General features: G+C 51.3%; 1 protein-coding gene across 4 annotated transcripts in view; it reads left to right on the plus strand.

Annotated features, from left to right (window-relative positions):
- Window positions 1-22,826, plus strand: part of Ece1 (endothelin converting enzyme 1) — a 102,993-nt gene that overhangs the window by 70,570 nt on the left and 9,597 nt on the right. For all 4 annotated transcript variants that reach the window (NM_199307.2, NM_001369179.1, NM_001369177.1 and 1 more), the window contains 10 exons: window positions 2,455-2,576; window positions 3,852-3,998; window positions 4,533-4,598; window positions 5,818-6,009; window positions 12,211-12,353; window positions 13,449-13,563; window positions 15,738-15,848; window positions 16,641-16,739; window positions 17,350-17,427; window positions 18,692-18,795. In NM_199307.2, coding sequence (NP_955011.1) covers window positions 2,455-2,576; window positions 3,852-3,998; window positions 4,533-4,598; window positions 5,818-6,009; window positions 12,211-12,353; window positions 13,449-13,563; window positions 15,738-15,848; window positions 16,641-16,739; window positions 17,350-17,427; window positions 18,692-18,795 — 1,177 coding nt within the window. The remainder of the gene's footprint in view (window positions 1-2,454; window positions 2,577-3,851; window positions 3,999-4,532; window positions 4,599-5,817; window positions 6,010-12,210; window positions 12,354-13,448; window positions 13,564-15,737; window positions 15,849-16,640; window positions 16,740-17,349; window positions 17,428-18,691; window positions 18,796-22,826) is intronic.

Raw genomic sequence — 22,826 nt, forward strand, 5'->3', positions numbered from 1 at the left:
CCCAGAGCTTCTGCCCCAACCAGGGCAACAGTAGCACTCGGTGAGAGAAGCCGGGCAGAAGTAAGAATGCCTGTTGCCACATGGCGTCCATATCCTGTCTTCCTTCTGCCCCTTATAGAGCTCAGCCTGGCACTGGCCCTATTGAGGGGTTGGGGGCCCCTCGGAGTCGGTACAGGACACACCCAGATGCCAAGTTCTTAGCATGGAGGAGATTTATTTATTACCCAGGAGGGACAAGCAGGGGGGCTGCTGCAGGATTGAACAAAAGCAGACAGCAACAGCAGATGTTTTTGGTTTTTGTTTGTTTATTTTCTTGGGGTTTTTTTTTGGGGGGGTTGTTGGTTTTTTTGTTTTTTGTTTTTGTTTTTTTTTTTTGAAGAAAAAGGAGGAAGGCTGTGCTAGGATTGAACAGGTTAGCCAGGGTAGCCAAATAATGAGATCTGATTGTTGGACCTTTAGTGTTTAGTCTCAGAAAGGAGTCAGAGGCCAAATAAGGGAATAGACCTTGGAGGCTTGCTTTAGGAATGTAATCTTAACTGGGTGGGCAAGCCGTCCTGGTGCCAGGTTTGCCACACTTGGGCCTGCCAGAGCCCTTCATTCAACACTCCCCTCTCCCAGACACCATGTTCTTCTTTATTCTACACAAACAGCTCATGGCCGCAGGAACTCAGCTTGATCAGGGAGGCCTCAAGTGTTCGCTCTCCCCCCAGATGCCAGGGAAAGGGAGTCAGTCGGTGGCCTCCAGCTGGAACTCAGAACACACTGTGACCAGCACAGCCAGGCTGTCCTGGGAAGCCTGTCTCTTATCTCGGTGGCCTTGGAGGCCTAGGGAAAGCAGATGCCAGGCACATTCTTTTTTTTTTTTTTTTTTTTTAAACAGGGTTTCCTCTGTGTAGCCCTGGCTGTCCTGGAACTCACTCTGTAGACCAGGCTGGCCTCGAACTCAGAAATCCGCCTGCCTCTGCCTCCACCAACACCCTGCTCTTTTTTTTTTTTTTAAGATTTATTTATTATTATATCTAAGTACACTGTAGCTGTCTTCAGATGCACCAGAAGTGGGTGTCAGATCTCATTAGGGATGGTTGTGAGCCACCATGTGGTTGCTTGGGATTTGAACTCAGGACATTCATCTTTTTTTTTTTAATAAAGATTTACTTATTTATTATATGTAAGTACATTGTAGCTGTCTTCAGCTACCCAGAAGAGGGCATCAGATCCCATTACAGATGGTTGTGAGCTACCATGTGGTTGCTGGGAATTGAACTCAGTGCTCTTAACTGCTGAGCCATCTCTCCAGCCCCACCAGGCTCATTCTTGAGCACAGAGTTGTGTTGTGGGACGCCCGACTTGCCAGCAAGTAAGACGCCACAACAGGATCCTTCTGCAACATGTTTATTGGGAGAGCATGGACTGTGTAGGCAAAAGACCCCGAGCCCCAGAAATGGCGCTGCTTATATAGGCCTAGGAGTGACGTGTCCATACCTGATTGGTTATGCTACCAGTACCTCATTAGGCAAAAAACTCTTATGCACATGTGCACATTGGTCGTTTACCCATATTCATGGGTGTCGGCTTACAGAAACCAGCGCCATCTTGTAATGGCATTTGCGGCTTCCCACATTCTGTCTCGGATGCTGGCCACGGTCTCTCAGGGTCATGGCCAGAGCCAGGTGTGGATGGTGAGAGACACCTTCGGGCCTGGCCAGCAGTACCTGGTGGTTCTAGCCCTCTCAGGAGGACGTGGGGAGTCAGTTGCTAATGAATGCAGTCTTTCAAGCCCAATTCCTGCCTTTCTCCCTGGCAAGGTCATCAAAGAGCTGAAAACCTAGGCAGGGTTCCCACCTTCCAGGCAAGGGATTGGGGCCACGTGCGGTCCTGCCGGGTGGGTACACCCTTTAGTCAGGGTTACTATTGCTGTGATGAAACACCATGACCAAAAGCAAGTTGAGGAGGAAAGGGCTTAGTCAGCTTTGCATTTGAAGGAAGTCAGGGCAGGAATCTGAGGCAGGAACTGATGCAGAGGCCATGGAAGGATGCTGCTCACTGGCTTGCTCCTCATGGCTTGCTCAGCTTGCTTTCTTATAGAACCCAGGACCACCAGCCCAGGGATGGCCTCACCCACAATGGGCTGGGTCCTCCCCCATCAATCACTAATTAAGAAGATGCCCTACAGGCGTGCCTACAGCCCGATCTTATGGAGGCGTTTTTCTCAGTTGAGGGTCCTTCCTCTCAGATGACTTTAGCTTGCGTCAAGTTGACACAAAACTATGTAAGGTCATCTTGCAGAGAGAAGAAACCCGGGACACAGAGGTACTTGAGAACAGCCCTAGGATGAGGCTTTTCCTCCGTGGACAGTCATTTACCGGGGGATACTTCCCTACAGCTGGGAGCGCTGAGGATCCAGGAAGAACTCACCCCGTTGAGACACAACTCTGTTATTTCTTGACCTTCTAGAAAATGCCACGGCCAGTGTGAGCGAGGCAGAGAGAAAAGCCCAAGTGTACTACCGTGCGTGCATGAACGAAACTAGGATTGAGGAGCTTCGGGCCAAGCCCCTGATGGAGCTGATTGAGAAGGTGGGTGTTCAGGTGGACGGACGGACGGACGGCCACAGTCTCCCTCCAATGAGCTTCCTGCCAGCCCCTCCAGCTCACCTTACACCTCACACCTCCAGCCGCCATGCCCAGCTGGGACTCAGAGCCCGTCTGTCTGTCTTGTCTGTCTGTCTGTCTACTGCAGGTGTTGGGATTGCCTGGGCATGTGTGTGCATGGCTTTGTGTGGGTGGATCTGGCTGTGTGGGTGGAATAGGGTGTGTGTCTGCATCTGCCGGGAACAAGCATGTGTGTGTCTAGGTAGGGGGCAGGGACTGTACTGACTAATCCTTCTCTATCGCTCTTCTGGTCCTGTGTGTATGTGGAGGGGTGTGCTGGTCTTGAAGCACCCTAAGACTCTTGGTCGTAAATAGTTCTCTGTAGAGGAGGACCCTGCTGACTACTAATAAGTCGTTCATCTGTTTCTTCTTTGCTTTTGTGTGTGTGTGTGTGTGTGTGTGTGTGTGTGTGTGTGTGTGTGTGTGTGTGTTGAGACAGGGTCACTCTATTAGTTAGGGTGTTAACTGCTCTGAACAGACCATGACCAAGGCAACTCTTATAAGGACAATGTTTAATTGGGGCTGGCTTACAGGTTCAGAGGTTCAGTCCATTATCATCAAGATGGGAGCATGGCAGCATCCAGGCAGGCATGGTGCAGGCAGAGCTGAGAGTTCTGTATCTTCATCTGAAGGCTGCTAGTGGAAGATTGACTTCTAGACATCTAGGGCGAGGGTCTTAAGCCCACACCCACAGTGACACACCTACTGCAACAAGGCCATACCTCCTAATAGTGCCACTCCCTGGGCCAAGCATATACAAACTATCACAGTCACATAGCCCAGGCTGGCCTTAAACTTCCTTTGTAGCCAGTGATGCCCTTGAACTCCTGGTGGTTTGCCCTGCTGAGTCCTGAGGCTGTTGGCATGTGTCACCACCATGTCTGGTTTTATACAGTACTAGAGACAGGGCATTGTGCTTGCAACACATGGACTCTGCCAAACAAGCTACATCGATAGCCTCCTGCCCCAACCAGTCTACTCTGAGTGCGTCTACATTGTTGGGTGGCCTTCAGGGAGGGCAGCTGAGGCTAGCCAGGCTTCCTGGCGCAGAAGGCGGTAGCTGGGAATGCTTTCTCACCACTTTTGCTCCCTTAAAGGACTTTGCCTCAGCTCACCTCGGGGAAGGTCTTGTCTCACACACACACACACACACACACACACACACACACACACACAATCACCTCTGCTCTCTCTCCACAGCTGGGAGGCTGGAATATCACAGGACCCTGGGCCAAGGACAACTTCCAGGACACACTGCAGGTGGTCACAGCTCACTACCGCACCTCACCCTTCTTCTCTGTTTATGTCAGCGCGGACTCCAAGAATTCCAACAGCAATGTGATCCAGGTGGGCTGAGCCACTGAGGTGACGTAAACTCTTGGACATGACTGGGGACAGACACCCTTGGCTCCCCTGCCACAGCTCCTGGCAGGAATGGATTTGAGCCCATCTCTCCCTGCTTTCACCTCACCTCACCCATCCATACTACCCACCTGCTGTGTGGTCTTTGGCAAGTAGCTAAACCTCTCTGAACTATAATTTCCTTGTCAACCAAACACAGTATAACAACTCTTACCTGAGATGAGGTATGTCGAGATGGGAGCAGAAGGCTTCTGTGGTAACCTTCTGGAATGTTCCTCTCCTCCCTGACCAACTCTCAGGAGGCTCCTCACCATTACTCCCTGCTCCAGATCCCATTGCAGTTCTTCAGGGGAGCTGCCATTTCCCTTACTGGGGCAAATGTGCCTGTCTCATCCCTGGTCCTTTAGTGGATATGCTGCTAGTAGTAGCTCTCAACTTCTCCCGTTCCTGCTGGTACCTGCCCCAGGGAAGGTAGAGAGTAAGCAGGGAGCCCCCCACTCACCCCAAATCCCTCTGCAGGTGGACCAGTCCGGCCTTGGCTTGCCCTCCAGAGACTATTACCTGAACAAGACAGAGAATGAAAAGGTAAGCTTACCCAGCCTGCCCCGCTCTGCACACCCAGCTATCCCAGAAGCCTCAGAAACTTGGCTTTTACAGAGAGCTCAGTTTCCTGAAGGCCAACAGGCAGCCCTGGGGCGGTTGGGGTGGGAGGGGGCGCAAGTGATGTCCCCAAGCATCCAGCATCACAGCCAGGTGCTGCAGCTACAGGAGGCAACACTTATCCCTTCTCTAAAGAAGACAATGGCGACAGCCGCCAGCGTTTGTGGGTACTAGGTCTTTTGTGGTCCTCACCTCTGCCAAGCTGATAAGACTCTCACCTTGCCTTGTGAGGCTCAGAGACACTCAGTGACTGCTCGCCGTCACACAGCCATGAAGTGTGTTGCACCCCCAGAGCCAGCCCCATTATTCCCCCTGTGCCCACTCAGTGCCCAGTGACGGGAGATGGTCCCCAGAGACCTTGCTTGAGGAGAGGCAGTCCCCACTTGGCTGATCACCCAGCCAGAGGCTCAGCCTCACACGGTTAGCGGAGGGGCAGCTGAAGAACATGAAGGCAAGGGCTAGACTCAGATCAGGGGACACGCAGTGGCAGGTGGCTCAGAGCAGGCGCGTTAAAAGACTAACACTTGGGCCATCGAGGTGGCTCAGCAGGCAAAGACCATTGTCACGCAAACCTGATAACCTGAGTTCCATCTCGTGTGTGTGTGTGTGTGTGTGTGTGTGTGTGTGTGTGTGTGTACACGCACATGCGCACAAACACACACAAAGATGAATTCTGTATTGAGTAGAGGTGGGCCAGACCAGCAGGGCTACCTGTCCCACCCTTGGACATGTGGAAGCACGTCACTTTAACCCTAGGGGCCAAGGGGTGACAGTGGACAGACACAGCATCCAACTTGAGCCTGAGTTTCAGAAGTTGGCTTGACACGTGCCTGTAATCCAAGCATTTAGGAGACTGAAGCAGGATTTCCATGAGTGCCGGGCCAGCCTAGGCTACAGAGTAAAATCTTGTCTCAAACATAGAAAAGCAAGCCAGGCATACATCTTGAGGGAGAGAGAGGCAGGTGGCTGGCTCTCTGTGAGTTCTAGGCCAGTCGGGGCCACACAGTGAGACCTGTCTCCGTAAGATAAAATGTGGGTTTTCTAGGCAGAGCCTTTGACTGTGTGCGCTGGGCTGCAGCCTGTCCTGCCCTCCTCTGGCGCCGAGGGCAGCAGGTGGCCGCCACTGACGTGCTGGTCCCTACAGGTCCTGACTGGATACCTGAACTACATGGTCCAGCTGGGGAAGCTCCTGGGCGGTGGGGACGAGGATGCCATCCGGCCACAGATGCAGCAGATCCTGGATTTTGAGACGGCGCTGGCCAACATCACCATCCCCCAGGAGAAGCGCAGGGATGAAGAACTCATCTACCACAAAGTCACGGCTGCCGAGCTGCAGGTAAGCCGACGACGCGGTGTGCCGGGGACAGGGCTTCAGGAGGCTCTGGGGACCCACGCTACACACCCACCTTACCAGGTCCTTGAAGCGACCTGATAAAGAAGGGTGTTGATCTACCTGGTCACAGGTGGAAAGACAGGCTCAGGGAGGGACCCTCACCCAGTAAAGACCACGAGGGTAGGAACGGATGCCTAAGCGAGGCGGCTTTCTGAGACGTTTCCCTGAAATTGGCGGTGATCACGGCTCCCATGGATGGAATGTTTCCACCCTCTCCTGTACCATGTGCCCCGTCCTGGTCACGGAGCACTGCACGTGGAACACTGCAGAGATATAGGCTATAGTGTTTCCCTTTTCTTTATTTTTATGAAAAATCCCTACAAAGTTTAATTCATTTGTTTTACTGTTTTGAGATAGAGGTATTATGTATCACGAGCTGCCTGTGAACTCATTGTGTAGCCAAGGATGGCCTTGAACTTCAGGTCCTTCTGCCTCTGTCTCTCAAGTGCTGGGATTGCAGGTGTGCACCACCACGCCCAGCTTTTTTTTTTTTTTTTTAATGGGATGCTGAGCACGCACCAGGGGTTTCTGCTTGCTAGGCAAGCATTCTACCGACTATGCTACATCTCCTGCCTTTTCTGAGCAGGACAGCCAAGTGGCATGGTTAGGACCAGCAGCTCCCGAGTCACAGAGGAGCTGGTTGGCTTCCTGGACTGTGACATGTCCTTGCGTTGTAACTGCCGCTTGGACCTGATTGGTGTGAGGACCTGATAGCTAGAGGTCTGCTGTCCCCTCTGTCCAGGCTCCCCCTTCCACTCCATCTCCTCTGTAGTTAATCCAGGCTCCCACTCCCACTCCCACCCCTCTGTGACTGCTTGGGGTTCAGGGATCCTCAGTTGATGGCTTGACAGTTTCTCTGTTTCCGTCTGTCTTGCTGTCTGTCTTGCTGGCCAGCCTTGTCTTAGGTCCCCAAGGGGAGAGGGACCTCTCTCAGGTGGCATCGTTGACTGAGCCTTGCTCTTGTCAGGAGGGACACCATGACTGTGTCAGAGTTTCAGTACCATGTTTCTGTAGTCCTCCCCTCTAACTAGTCAGCTGACCTCCTATCCGTCTGTCCCTTCTTCAGAGGGGACACTACGTTTTATGGGTTCCTTCCTTCGGGTGCACAAGGGCTTGCTCTTCCATGCCCAACACCCCCCCATCCCCAGCCAGCCTGCCTGGAGTTGGAAGTAGTAGGAAGTAGTCTGTGTCTCTCTGTTAAAGGCTTTGAGGAAGAGAAGCTGGGCTCTAGGCCTGGGTAAGAAAGGCTAGGGTCACATTCACGTGTAGAGGTTGGCACACTTCAGCTAGGCCCTAAGAGTCCCAGAAGGTGCCACAGCCCACTCAGGCCTCCCGCAGCTGCCAGCTGCCGGCAGGTTCCCAGGGGAAGTGGTGCCCGACCGGTTGTTATGGAGACAGGTAGTCAGTGTCGGGCACCATCTGCCACTGTTTTCCTCTCTGAGGCTAAAAGGTTGACGGAGATGTTGTTTGCATGGCATAATTCAGTTTGCTCCAGCCTTTCAGGTCTTACCATGGTGGCCCCGCAGTAGCCTGATGTTCAAATTGATGCCCGGAGTGGTATAGGGCACAGTAGCCCTTGAGCACGTCATCCAGTGGTCACCAGAGACACCTTCCTCCTCTCCCCCGAACTTTTGAGTTATTCTTCCATAGAATAAGGGAGAAGAAAGACAACTGGTTCTGCATACCCACTGCTCCGAGGTGCTCGAGTGGGAGAGCTCCTTTAGAGGAGCAGCCTACCAGGGCTAACCTGGGCTTGAGCTCAGAACATGGCACTGCCCTACTCCATCTCAAGCTGTGTGGTCTGAGGCAGGTCACATGACTCAGCCCCTTGAGTCTCAGTCTCCTGGACTAAGCCTCTCTCCTCCTCACTGGCCCCCCTGGCGTGATGAGGCACAGAGGAGTAAGTAGGGAAAATGTTAATGCTCGTTTCTGTGACCTGCCGTGCTACCTGGGTCCCCAGCACTAAAATAATGACAGTTAATTTAGCAGACTATCTTCTCTGATAGCTGAAGACTGATTTTATTCCCACCGCCAGCTAGCCTGGCCGCCTTAACCAGATGGCTCCAGGCTAGCCCAGAGCAGAGGCTGAGTTTAATGAATCACACATCCAGCATTGCCTCTCCAGACACTGGTTCCTTCCTCCGTAGGAGCTTCCGGGTCAAAGGTCATTGGGGAGTAAGCGTCCCCCTCTGCCTGTTTCCTCATGGGATGGGGTCTTAGGGTGTCTGCTCTTTGTTCTGTTTTTACTTCCGGGGTTGGGAACTGAACCCAGAGCCCTACCTACATCTAGGCGATTGGTCTAACACCGAGCTATGGCCCAGTCTCAGCCCTTTGTTTTTTAAAGATTTGTTTTTATTATTTTTAAATTGTGTGTATATGTGTATGTCCCCTGTGTGTGCACACATGCAATTGCTCAAAGAGTCCAGAAGGGGTAGTTGGATCCCCTTGAGCTGAAGTTACGCACAGCTGTTAGCCTGACATGCGCACTGTGAACCAAACTTGGGTCGTCTACGAAAGGAGCCCGGGTGCTGTTTCCCACTGAGACACCTCTCCAGACCTGTATATTTATATAGCTAGCACCGGCTGGCCTCAGATTACACAGCCTGGAACTTTCGGTGTAGACCAGACTGACCTTAAACACAGACATCTACCTGGTTCTGCCTCCCAGGTACCATGTGCCATGGTGTCCAGCTATACAAAGTGCTTTGATCAAATTCTCCTCTCCTCTCCCTAGCCCCTCCCATATCCACCTCTCCTCTTCCCAGCCCCTCTCATATCCACCTCTCCTCTCCCTAGCCCCTCCTATATCCACTTCTCCTCTCCCTAGCCCCTCCCATATCTACCTTTCACCTACACCAACCTAGAGCCATCTTTTTATTTTATTTTTTTTAAATAACCCACCAAGTTCAGTTTGTGTTGCCCATGGACTCGTAGGTGTGGACTGTCTACTGGAGCACGGTCGACCTACTAAGGATGAAAGCCTTAAAGGAAACTGACTCCTTCTCCCCTAGGCTATCAACTGTCAGTCATCCCAGCTAGGGGTGGGGCTTGGGAGCCCCTCCCTCTGTGCCGGAGTGTTGACCGCCTTGATCTTGCTCAGGCAGCCACAACTGCAGTGAGGCCCTGAGTCCAGTGTTCTAACTGTCCCAGAAGACACTCTTTTGGCCCCTGCACGAGCTCATGCCATGAAGAGAGCCTACCTAAGATCGATGTGTATATGAGCCCCTCAGCCTTGGTCATTTTGAGACAGGGTCTTACATAACACAGACAGGCCTGAAAGCTCATGATCTTCCTGTCTCTGTCTCCCCAGCGCCAGGGCTTCCCAAGCCTCTCTGAGTTGGTTGGTACTCAGCAGGGCTCCTTGGCTTCAAGTGTGGAAAATAGAATTTCTGAGTGTCCTCAGGGGGACTGAGTCACGGCAGAGTGGCCCAGTTGACTAAAACAGCCGTCGCTATGGAAACATGTTAAGCTAGGAATCACTGAAGCAATTGAGGCTGGAAATTTAAAAAAACCCTAGTGTTCACCCACGGCTCCTCACCTCAGAGCTGGGGCACTTCCAGGGGTGACATCTGCTCACCCTATAGGACCAGGTTGTGCAGAGACCATGGCGATTTTCACCATTGACATTTCTGTCAGAGGGTTCCAGTGACACGTGGCTCTCACAAATTATGTGAGCAGTGACATTTGTAAACGTATCCGTTTTCCCCGGGTCTTGGCCAGAGAGAGGATCCTGCCATCAGGTGGCTCTGATGACTGAGCCGTTAAGATCTCATGAGTGTATCTCTCAACTTGTAGTCACCCGGAGGCAGAGGATCTGGCAGAAGCGGGCCAGGGAGGGCAAGCTAGGGGGCTGGGTACAGGGCAGGCCATTTCCAAAGGGCAAAGCAGGCAGCTCTGGGAGGTGGGAATTTTCTTTCCTCCACGTTAGAGAAAGTCTGTGAAGTGGCTCTGAATCCACGAACTGATTCCTGCTGGAGACCCCCATCATGTCTGTTCATTTCTGGCTCACATCTCTTGCTCCCTGGCAGCAGGGATGTGTTGTGACACACCAGCCGGCTGCCCACTGTGCTGTTTTCCTTTCCAGCCCAGTTATAGTCAGCTTTGGTGGGAAGACTCAGCATCGCTGTCAATGGCTCAAATCAGCCCCTTGCTGAGAACTGGCTGGGAGCTTTAATCAGCTCACAGGTGCCTTTGAGAGCTGGACATTCATTCCTTCAGCTTCATCCCTCCCGGGCCTCATCCCTGCTCTCTCCTGCAGTAGCTGAGATGCTCTTTGACACCCAGCAGCAGGGTGCTAGGGGTGTAGCCCACATGCTTAGCATGTGGGAGCCGAGTTCAGTCCCTAACACTGCCAACAAGCAAATAACCCCGGAGGTGACTGAACCCACTTTGTAGACCTGCACAGGCTCCAGCCGACACATGCCCTTGGGAAAATCACCATTCCTCAGGTATAGAGTTGCCTGTTAGGCAAAGGGTCATAGGGACAAGCTGTGTGCTGCTGTGCTCTGATGTGACAGGGGAACGTCATGGTGTCACCTGACTTTCCACAGGAAGGGCTTTTACAACTCAGGTGTCTCATTTTCTTTATCTACTTGACATTTTCTGCTTCTTTAAGGGAAATGAGAACAGAATCTGACATTCCTCAGGGCCCGGGGCCACTGGAGACAGAACTTGAACATCCATCGGAATGGCTGCTATTGATGGCGCCGTAGCTAAGAGTCAGGGGCGCATGATGCTGAAACAGTCTCCATCGCCCTGAAAGACCTAGAGTTCTGAAAAGCAGCATTCTAAAAATAACAGGGCATGTAGGTGACACGGGGCTGGAGCTGACCATTCCAACGTTGTGCAACCCTGCTCGGGGACACTGTGCTAAGTGAAGTTGGCCAGTTACAAAAGGGCAAGCCTTGGGGGCTGGGAGGTTGGGACAGAAGCTCAGTGAAAGGGCATTGGCCTTGAGTCTAAAAGCCCCAAGTTCAATCCCAAGCATCGGGGGAAAAATTTACAAGAACTGAAACTGTCTTTATGTCCAGTTATCTGAAGTTCTTGGGGCAGTAGAGAGCGGTAGAAGACAGAGTGGGTGTGGTTTCTACCCCTGGGGACTTGGGAAATAGGGAGTAGAATTCTTCAGCCTGGTAAAATGCTGAGAAACTGAGGCTGGAGGGGGGAGGGGTGGCCGCACTAAACTGAGTGTCTAAAGCTACACAGCTGGACTCATGCTTAAGGTGAGCCCCACTAGTAGGACACAGAAGCAGGGGGATCACTTCAAGTTCAAGGCCAACCTGGTCTACATAGTAATACTTTGTTGGGGGAAAAAAAAATTCATATGATGGTCCAGAGTTAGCTCAGCGGGTGATGGCTCCTGGACCAAGCTGATGACCTTAAATATGTTTTGTAATGGGGACAGCAGATATGGCGGTACGTGCCACTAATCCCAGCGCTTCAAATGAGGTTCTTGCTAGTTTTTTTTAAAGTGGGACTACAAGGAAATTACAAGTTTCAGTGGTAGCCATCAAGCCCATGTGTGTGGCACGTGTATTGGAAAAGATTCATGCATATAATTCCAAATGGTCCTGCCCAAAGAAAAGGCACAATTATCCCCATTTTTTATTATTTACTTATTTTGAGACAGGCTCTCACTGTGTAGCTCTGGCTGGCCTGGATCTTGCTATGTAGACCAGGCTGGCCTCAGACTCACAGAAATCCACCTGCCTCTGCCTCCCAAGTACCACTGGCTTCCGCTGCACCAGCTTTGAAATGAGGTCTCTTTTTTAAGTTTTTAGTGGTGTATGTGTGTGTTTCAGGATATGTACATGGCTGTGCAGATGCACACAGAGACCAGAAGAAGGTGTTGGATCTCCTGGAACTGGAGCTATGGGTAGTTGTGGGCTTCCTGACGTGTGTGCTAGGAACCAAACTTGGGTCACCTACTCTTTAGATGAGGTCTTGTCACTGGCTCCTTAAACTGCTACAGACAGACACTCTGGCCAGCCAGCCCTGGCTCTCTCTGCCTTGTGCTCTGACAGGACAACATCTTTCATACCTGCCGTTAGTCAGAAAGCCACAAAGCCTTCTGAGGAATGGCCGGAGACATGGGCTGAGGTAGAAGTGCCCTGGCCACCCTCACACTACCCTCTTCCCTTGCAGACCTTGGCACCTGCCATCAACTGGTTACCCTTTCTGAACACCATTTTTTACCCAGTGGAGATCAATGAGTCTGAGCCAATCGTGGTCTACGACAAGGAATACTTGAGACAAGTCTCCACCCTCATCAACAACACCGACAAATGGTAACGGCGACACACAGGGTGCTGACGGAACAAGGTGGTCTGGGATGGCTTCCTCAGGCTGGGTGGGGAACAAGTGACATTCAGTCTCAGAAAAAGAGTCCTGGGTGGGTTTCTGCAGGAGGCTCCTGGTTCTGACTACAGGTTCGAATCCCAGCTCCTCCTGGCATCCTTCCCCTGGGTCCCTCTCCCACCATACGGAGAGGCTGTGAGAGGTAGAAGAGTTACGAGAAGGAAGTCCTGGCCAGTCCTGAGACCCAGTAAAAACTGGGTACTGGTTTCGGTTAACACTCAGGGATACTTTTTACATTTTAAAGGCAGAAGTGTTGGAAGGTGTAAGGAAAAAAAGGAGCTCCTAGGAGTTGGAGAGATGATGGCTCAGTGGTTAAGAGCACTGACTGCTCTTCCAGAGGTCCTGAGTTCAATTCCCAGGAACCACGTGGTAGCTCACAGCCATCTGTAGTGGAGTCTGGTGCCCTCTTCTGGCATGTAGGTGTATCTGCAGATAGAGCATTTAATAGATCCTTTTTAAAAAAGGAGCTCCTAGGTTGTGTGTATTTGTGTTTATACATATACATAAGCGGTTTCCTGATCTATGGCATCCCCCTGTGAACAAGAGCAGATGTTTTGCCCATGGCCTCTGTCATCTTCCCTCACAAGATCCCAACGCTGCAGACATTTTTCCTGGCTTAGTAGTATTCCATCGCGTATACGTGTGTTAGTTTACCTTGCCCTGGGCAAGTGGTTAGATTAAATGGTCAAAGGTGAGGCCTGCAAGCACAGCAGAGGCACAGATAAGTTTCCTGTACCCTGGGGGTGGGGCAGAAGGAGCTGCCAATCATGGAACCTTGAGTCTAGCTGGGATGGAGTCACCAAGCAATGACATTTATTGAGTACCAACGGCATACAAGCAATTGCATTAAATACCAGAGGTTTTCTGTGGTGGAAGAGCTGGGCTTGACCCTCAAGAGCTTATGGTCCCCGTGCTTAGAGATCAGTCAGCAGTTGTATGGGCAGGCTGGAGGAGGGCCTGGGGCAGAAATGGAGTTTGAACGCTACCCAGGCGTCTCTGAACTCTCCCTGGTCCTGTCACCACAGTCTGCTCAACAACTACATGATGTGGAACCTGGTACGCAAAACAAGCTCCTTCCTGGACCAGCGCTTTCAGGACGCCGACGAGAAGTTCATGGAGGTTATGTATGGGACGAAGAAGGTGAGCGTGCTACCGTGCGTGCGCACTGCGCATGGGCCAGGGATGAGGGAGACCGTGGTTCCGGTGCAGCAGTGGCTGTGGGTCTCCTAAGGGAGGAGATTGAAGAGAGACATTGTGGGGGGGGGGGGGGACATGGGCGGGGCGGGGGGAGCTGCTGTCCGTGGGGGCCCAGGAGGGGACATGAGCCAGCAGGAGGTGAGCAAGAAGTAAGCACACTGAGCCAAAGAGCAAAGAGGTATCTTAGCAACGAAACGGATTGGGAGCAAAGGTGGCTTATAGACCCTTCGCTCTATCGATGGCTGCTTCCCTTGTGTGACATGTGATCCTCATGTGGAGGCCATCGTTTTTCTCTTGATTTACTCTCTCTGTGTGTGTGTGTGTGTGTGTGTGTGTGTGTGTGTGTGTGTGTGTGTGAAGGTCAGAGGACAACTTTCGGGGTCAGTTCTCCTATCAAGGATTCTGAGAATTGAACTCAAGTTGTCAGACTTGTGCAAAAAGCCCTTTTACCCACCGAGCTGTCTCCCCTGCCCTCTTGTCTTGAGACAGGGTCTCATGTAGCCCAGGCTGGCCTCTTGTTCCTTGCTGTGTCAACTGATGCATCACATATGAAAACCCTGTATTTTGGTGGCGTAGTGATGGTACACGCCTTTAATCCCAGCACTCAGGAGGCAGAGACAGTAAGTTTATGGCCAGCCTGGTCTACAGGGAGAGTTCCAGGATAGCCAATGCTACATGGTGAAACCCTGTCTCAAAAAAAAAGACAAGAAGAGGAGGAGGAAGACCTTGTTATTTTGATTATTATCTACATGTTGCTGTAGGGTACTTCACATTTTGATTACCCATCTGCCTGTGATGGGCATTTGTACTGTGATCGGTCTGGGGCTGATATGGATTAGGCTTTCTGGAGTGTGAGAGGCTGTTACTGCCAGCTCTCCAGGGTGAAGAGGACCCCCTAAGCAGCAGTTGTTTATGTAGAGTAGGGTGCCCGTGTGTGGTCACACTGTCCACCAGGGCTGCCATGCAGGAGCGAGTGGGAGCGAGGCCTCCCAGGGCTTCAGCCAGATCTCTGCCACAGCCACCACCTTGTCTGTAGTGTATGCTGGTCAGGCATCCTGTGGACGTGAGGCCTCAGGAGGAGAAAGAAGACTTCTGCTGTCCTGGAGCTGTGGTCTCTCTAGGAGGTTGCAGCAGGGTGGGGTCCTGGCCCCCTGGGAAGGTTCCGTACTGTTCAAGTAGACGTTCCCTGCATCCTCTGGGAGGCAGGAGGAGGCGGGGCTATGCTAGGAGGCTGGGGAGTGACTGACTTCCCACTCCAACCACCTTACCTTACCTGCCCTCACTTGCTCCAAGACCCTGGAGGGAAATTTATCTTGGTTTTGTTTTTAGGTGTGTGTGTGTGTGTGTGTGTGTGTGTGTGTGTGTGTGTGTGTGTGTGTGTGTGTTTGAGATAGGATCTCAAGTAGCCCAGGCAAGGCTTGAACTTACAATGTATCTGAAAAGGGTGACTGACACTGGTCCTTCTGCCTCTACTTCTTCAGTGCTGGGATTACAAGTATGCACCACCTTGCTCAGTTGTGTATGTGTCTGTGTGTCTGTCTGTGCGTAAGGCAGGGTCTTACTCTGTAGCTCTTAGCCTGGAACACACTATATGGACTATGCTGACCTGGAACACACAGAGATCTAGCTGCCTCTGTCTCCCGAGTGCTGGGATTAATGGCCTGCGCCACCATACCCAGCCCCACACCTAGCATTATGTGAAGCTGGGACATGAACCCAGGGCCCCTTGCATCCCACACTCTGTAACTGAGCTACATCCCCAGGTCCCAGAAGAGAAAGGGGAATCTTACTCTGTAGCCCAGGCTAGTCGCAAACCTCAGGTCACCAACTCAAGGCCACCATGCCTATCTTATTTTCCCTTCAGTACTGGTGACAGAATCTACAGCCTCCTGCATGCCAGGCAAGCACTCTGTCACGGAGCTGTATTCCTAGCCCTGAGTCTTCTCTGTTCAGTGCCTAAAGTAGCCTCCTCTGGGTCAGAAAACGTATCTCTGAAGCGCCAGGAGAAAGCACAGGCCCCTGGCGGCACGGTTCCTGGAGGGAAAGTGGGGAGGAGGGCTCGGCCCATGTACAATCATGTGTGTGCCCCACTGACAGCCATGTCTTATGTTTTCCAGACCTGTATTCCCCGCTGGAAGTTTTGTGTGAGTGACACGGAAAACAACCTGGGCTTTGCCCTGGGACCCATGTTTGTGAAAGCAACCTTTGCAGAAGACAGTAAGAATATAGTACGTGCCTCCCATGATTAGGGGTGCTGGGGATCAAGCCCAGGGCCCCACACATACTAGGCAAGCGCCCCACCAATTGAGCCCCAGCCCCAGCTGTGGTCACTAGTAATGCGGACTGCACAGAGACTATGTCAGTCTGCAGTTAACATAGATTCCAGCCAGAGTCAAGGTCTCTCCGCCTTCAGCACATCACCCCCGCTGCTCTGAGGTGCCTCTGTCCTCTTCTCTCGTGTCTCCAACCTGTCTCTGACCTCCAGGTCAGGCCATGACATAGTTACCTTCCAGAGCTGCTACTGTTCATCGCAACCTTTTAGAAACTGTCCTTCCAAAACAGATTTCCAAGATTTCCAACTCATTCCATTTAAAATGATTTCTTTGCTCCGGTCCGTCTGGACCTGTATTCCTCGCTGGAAGTTTTGTGTGAGTGACACAGAAAACAACCTGGGCTTTGCCCTGGGACCCATGTTTGTGAAAGCAACCTTTGCAGAAGACAGTAAGAATATAGTACGTGCCTCCCATGATTAGGGGTGCCCCACTATGGATTCTAGCCTTCTCAGAAGGAATCGCAGTCCATGTTAGAGGCTCTGGAAAGTCCTGCAACAGAGACTTTGACAACTTCCTGAAAGTCTGCCTCATCTTGAGCCCAGTTCTGTTAGTGGGAGGATTCTGTAAGGAGGGGACGGGTAGGAAACATGAGTCCTCCTGACCAGCACCGGCCGGCAGTGTCCTTAGGCACAGAGCTCCTGGTGATGCCAGAGCCCAGCCCTTACTGATGTGACATCTGTCCCTCAGGCCAGTGAGATCATCATGGAGATCAAGAAGGCGTTTGAGGAGAGTCTGAGCACTCTGAAATGGATGGATGAAGAGACTCGGAGATCAGCCAAGGAGAAGGTGAGGCTACCTGGTGGTTCACAAGGCCCTAGGCTGCCAGTCTAGATTCAAAGCTGTGTCTGCAGGAGGAAAGTGGGTGGGAGGGCCTCTGACAGTGAGCATGTGTGGGTGCCATTGGGTCCTGTGACTCTGGTGGGACCCAGGGCATCCTGAAGCCTCCAGTGGCATAGTGTCAGGAGACATCTCATAGCAGAAGGGGGTGGGGGAAAGGGTGAGGGGCATGCACACCCGGGAAGGGGCTAGGCTAGACCAACCCTTTCATAAGAGCCGGCTCCTGTGGTAAATAACCCCCGTCCTCACTCGTTCCTGCAACTGTGGCTGTCATTCATGAGGACCACGGAAGGCTGTGTGACCCAGTTGCCTCTCAGCACTGTTCTGCTCAGAACTCAGTGTCAATGCATAAAATCCAAACCATGATGCTCGCCTACAGGAAATGACATTTCATCAGAATTTACCAGACTCCTTCCAGGAAAAAAGATGTAGAATCCTTAAGGATGCAGGAGGCTAGCCCTGGCTCTCCTTGGCCTGGACCCCACAGAGCTGGGGCAGAGCTGGGGTAGGCTTGGCCAGCATCAGTTGATACTGACTGTCTCCAATCCCTCCTGTCTAGGCGGATGCTATCTACAACATGATAGGCTACCCCAACTTCATCATGGACCCCAAGGAGCTGGACAAAGTCTTCAATGACGTAAGTGGCTTCCACATGCCCCTCAGACTCCCCGATGCCCATGTGAGGAAAGGCCAGGGTGGTGGCTCTCAGCCTGTACCATCGTGATGGGGGGGTGGGGTTAGGGATATGGGCATGAGGAAGGTTTCCCCTGTTCCTTTATGTTCCTGGGTCAGTGGGAGCCCCTGTCTCCCCAGAGCCACCATCACCCATTGTTTGGTGGTTATTACTGGAACATAAGCTCTGTGCCTCACTAGGAATGGCCAGCTCCAGGGAGGGGCCCCAACACCATGGGACAGAAAAAAGGACAGGGGGGAGTAACCAGACAGGGCAATGTGCATCTCTGATCCTAGCACTCCAAAAGCTGGGGCGGGAGGAACAGGGTTCAAGGCCAGCTCTGGCTACTTGGCAAGTTCACAGTCAGCCTGGACTATAAGGTAGACCCTATCTCAGACAGACAGACAGACAGACAGACAGATCCAAAGATTAAGGGAGGTACTGGAGATCTGGCTCGGTGGTTCAGAGCGCGTACTGCTCTTACAGAGGACCAGAGTTGGGTTTTCAGCACCTGCATTGGGCAGTTCTCACAACCATCTGTAATGGGATCTGATGCCCTCTTCTGGTGTGTCTGAAGAAAGCCATAGTGCACTCAACATAAAATAGATCTTTTTAAAAACTGACCATATTAGCTAAGACAGGCATAGGATATGTCTGTCAGCACTGGACATAGTCTTGCTGAAGTCCCAAGTGCTATTATGTTAGGGTGGCACATAGCATCGTGACCCTCTCAGGCACTCTTGGGTAACAGTTCTAGGGTGTCTTTGAAAGGGAGAGTCAAGCCAGGACAGTGGTGGCGCATGCCTTTAATCCCAGCACTCGGGAGGCAGAGGCAGGCGGATTTCTGAGTTCGAGGCCAGCCTGGTCTACAGAGTGAGTTCCAGGACAGCCAGGGCTATACAGAGAAACCCTGTCTCGAAAAACCAACCAACCAACCAAACAAACAAACAAAAAGAGAGAACCTGAGCCCTCCATTCCACTCTCTGGCCTTGTGGGGCCTGAGTTCTCACAATTCTAGAAGGTTCCCAGCCTAACTGTTCTCTGGTTTTTTTCAAGACAGGGTTTCTCTGTATAGCCCTGGCTGTCCTGAAACTCACTCTGTAGACCAGGCTGGCCTCGAACTCAGAAATCTGCCTGCCTCTGCCTCCCAAGTGCTGGGATTAAAGGCATGCGCCACCACGCCCAGCCTAACCGTTCTCTTACAGGAGTCTCTGCTTTATTTCCTCAGTACACAGCAGTTCCTGATCTCTACTTTGAGAACGCCATGCGCTTTTTCAACTTCTCATGGAGGGTCACAGCTGACCAGCTCAGAAAAGCTCCCAACAGAGATCAGTGAGTTCCCCAAGGTGTGGGCTCCTTGCACACCGGGAGACCCAGGGTGACCTGAGGTTGGGGGGGGCACTTGGCTTCATTGCTTGCGTTTGTGAACCAGAGACAGGTGTTCTAAGCACCCTCCGAGGGATGGAGGTGCTTCTCTGGCCAGCAAGGTTCCTGGCTGGGGGTGGGTGGGTCAGCATCACCCCTCACCTGGCCTGCTAGCAGAGTGGTCAGCACCCCGGAGCCGAACAGAGCCGGCTTCCTGTCGCACGCAGCATTGCTGATTCAGCAGCCGTCAGAGCTTGCTTCTCCTTCTTGCCCGTGGGAAGGAAAAAACATGGTCTTGGATCATTGGGCAGGGCCCCCATGTGGTCCTCAATTCCCCATGAACAAAAGTGGTGGCTTTTCCATAGGGGTTTGAAGAAGATTCCGGATGGGCCCCAGCCACTCGAACTGCTGAACCAAGCTGTACCACAGCAGGAGCACCTGAGGGCCTTTTTCAGAGACACAACCTAGGTGCCGGGGTGTGGCCCAGTTGGTAGAGTGCTTGCCTTTTACCTGCAAAGATCTAGCCTTGATCCCCAACCGTGCAAACAAACCCCAGAGCCTCTTAAATCAGAATAACCAGTAGGGAGACCCAGTGTCCGTCTTCCACTGTCTTTGAGGATGGGGTTTTAGCATGTTGTCCAGGATTGCCTTGAACTCCTGAGCTCCACTGCTCCTCCTGCCTCAGCGTCCCCAGTGCCTCACAGTGAGCACATGCCGCTGCACACAGCTTTGGGTGTGTTAGTATTTTATTTAGTAAGAAAAAAAGTGCTTGCTATAGAAGTATGGAGGCACTGTGATCTGTCACGTCGGTGCAGGCAAAGGAGACAAGACCCCGGAGCTTGTCCCACCTGCCGGCCTAGCCAAGCTGGCAAGCTCCAGGTACCATGAGAGATCTTGCCTCAAGAAATTGAGATGGACAGCAGTAGAGGAAGACACTCAACAATGACCTCTGGCCTCTGCACACACGTGTGCACACATGTGCATATGCCACACTCACAAATAAATAACACTCAAGCATGCACCGCACACAAACAAAGATAGATAGATAGATGGATGGATGGATGGATAGATAGATAGATAGATAGATAGATAGATAGATAGATAGATAGATAGATAGATAGATAGATAGATAGATAGATAGGACAGACAGACAGACTCACTCTAGCTAAGCATGTATATAATACTCATGGGTAGAGAACTTGCCTGGTGTGAATGAAGCCCTGGGTTCCGTGCCCTGGTCGCAAAACAAAAACAGCACAAAACAAACAAACAACATCTCTTCAGAAAAGTCAGACGCCCTCTCAGCTCAGTGTTCCTCAGATTAACTTTCTGACTCCAAAACATCTTTTGCAGAATTTGTAACCTAGGTGATGACAACTCCCCTTTGCCTCTGGCGCCCTCTTGTGGACAGGAGATTCAGACACCTGTTTCCTCTAAGCAAAAGATGGGCTTCAGATGGGCACAGGCAGGGCTGCCAATTCATCTGAATTTTTTTTAAAGATTTATATATTTATGTATGTATGTATGTATGTATGTATGTATGTATGTATTTATATGTATGTGAGTACACTATAGCTGTACAGATGGTTGTGAGCCTTCATCTGGTTGTTGGGAATTGAATTTATGACACATCTGCTCACTCTGTGGGTGGTTGTGAGCCACCACGTGGTTGCTGGGATTTGAACTCAGGACCTTCGGAAGAACAGTCAGTGTTCTTACCCACTGAGCCATCTCTCCAGCCCAAAGATTGATTGGTTGATTGATGGATTGATTGGTTTTATATAAGTGAATGTTTTACAGATCGGTTTAGCTGACTTGAATTAACATACAATTCTTAGCTGTCTACTTAGATTAATTTATATTTCCTGCTTTTGGCTTTGTTTCCCACAAGAATCAGCTTCACTCTAGGGCTAGCTGGCATTATCAGTTCCTCTTCCTCTTCTTCCTCCTCTTCTTCTTCCTCCTGACCTCATTATCCTCCTGCCTCAGCCTTCTGGAGTTCTTGTGACATTCAGCAGTTACTGGATGCCGGTTGCATGCCGGATTCTGTCCATTTGATTTCACTGATTTATCTCATCCGATCTTCTGAGTCCCTCTTGGTCTGGCTGCCTCTCTTGGTGTGTGGCTCCTCGTCTCGGCATTTCTTCTAGGCTCTGCCCCACAGTTACCTGGCAACCTTTACAATGTTTTTCATGACATAGATGAGTATTTTGCCTGCTTTTCTGTTTGTGTACCGTGTGCATGCCTGGTGCCCACAGAGGTCAGAAGAGGGGTCAGATGCTCTGGATCGAGAGACACAGATGGTTGTGAGCTGCCATGTGATAATGAGAACCAAATCCAGGTCCTCTGCCAGAGCAACAAGTGCAGTCAGCAGTGGTGGTGCACGCCTCTAATCCCAGCACTGGGGAGGCAGAGGCAGGCGGATCGGAGTTGAGGTCAGCCTGGTCTACAGAGTGAGTTCCAAAGTTTTGGAAAAACAAACAAACCAAAAATGTACAAAAAACAAGAAAGAAAAGAAAACAAACAAAAAAGTGCTCTTAACTGCTGAGCCATCTCTCTAGCTCCCATGAATCTTTTCTCGGTAGGTAGATAATTGAGTGGATGATAAAAACAGAGGTATTGATAAAAACAGAGGTTTACTGTTTTCAGGACCAGCTCTGGGGGTGGAATCAGCCTTTCTCTACAACTGTGCTCAGCCCCAGTCTCCTCAGCTTTCTTTATTTCTGGTTTAGCAGGCAGCTGGGTTCTCATGTCTGCCTCTATATCATCCACTCTAACAGTTTGCTTAAGAGTATATATAGAAAAGCCAGCCTCACACAGACAGCCAGTTAGGAAGTGGGAAGGTTTTTGTTGGTCGTGGTTTTTCTTTTGGATTTTTTTGGGACAGGGTCTCTCTACCTAGCCTTGGCTCTCCTGGAACTCATTATGTAGACCAGGCTGGCTTCAAACTCACAGAGATCTGCCCACCTTGGCCTCCCAAGTGCAGGAATTAAAAGTCTGTTCCACCATGCCCAGCAGGAAAGAGGAAGACTTTAATAGTTGTGCATAGTCTAATGCTTGTACATATTACTATCCCTTTTATAATAATAATAAAAAAAATTAGCTGGGTGGTTGTGGCTTATGCCTTTAATCCCAGCACTCAGGAGGCAGAGGTAGGCGAATCTTTGAGTTACCAGGCCAGCCTGATCTATAGAGGGACTTCCAAGACCTAGGGCAACAGATAGAAACTCTTTTTTCAGGGGGGTGGGGGAAGAACGAAAGAAAGAAAAGGATTTTTACCTATTTTACGCATGTATTTATTTTATGTATATATGTCTACCACACGCATGCAGTTCCTCTGGTGACCAGAAGAGAGCATCAGATCCCCTGGGACTGGATTTACGGGCCATTGTAAGCTGCCCTATGGCAGCTGGGACCTGAACCCAGGTCCTCTAGAAGGGCAGCCAGTGCTCTTAGTCACTGAGCCATCTCAGCCCACCCCAAGATTATTTTGAAACCTTACATTCTTGTCATGGGTAACAGATGACATCAGTTGTTTTCCCAGAGATTGTGAACTCACCCCACCCATCCACAAGAAAATGTGCAGTATCTGCTTGCACATGCCTGTGGTTTGTCAGCCACTCTGGAAAGGAAGCAGGATAAGAACTCTGATGCGCTTCGTGGGCGAGGCCCACCGGGTGACGCAGAGCAAGAGGCTTGTGCTGTGGGGGCTGGGCTTAGAGAGCCTCTCAGGGACATTCAGAGAGTGAGTGTGGCTTGTCGGTCTGGGTTTGAGGCTTGTTCCTAGAGGGGGTTTTCTGGCTTTGTTTGTTTGTTTGCACATGTGTGCTTATTTGCGTGTGTGGAGCTTACAGGGGGAGATGGAAGCATCTTCCTCCATTAGCTTCCATTCTGTTGAGGCAGGGTCTCCTTCTTGAACCCAGAGTCACTAGTCTAGCTAGCAAGCTCCAGATCTCTGATCCTGCTCCCCAGTCACCTGCCCGCTGCCTGTTTTGGGT

The sequence above is a fragment of the Mus musculus genome, chromosome 4 (assembly GCF_000001635.26).
Source record: "Mus musculus strain C57BL/6J chromosome 4, GRCm38.p6 C57BL/6J".
Lineage (NCBI taxonomy): Eukaryota > Metazoa > Chordata > Mammalia > Rodentia > Muridae > Mus > Mus musculus.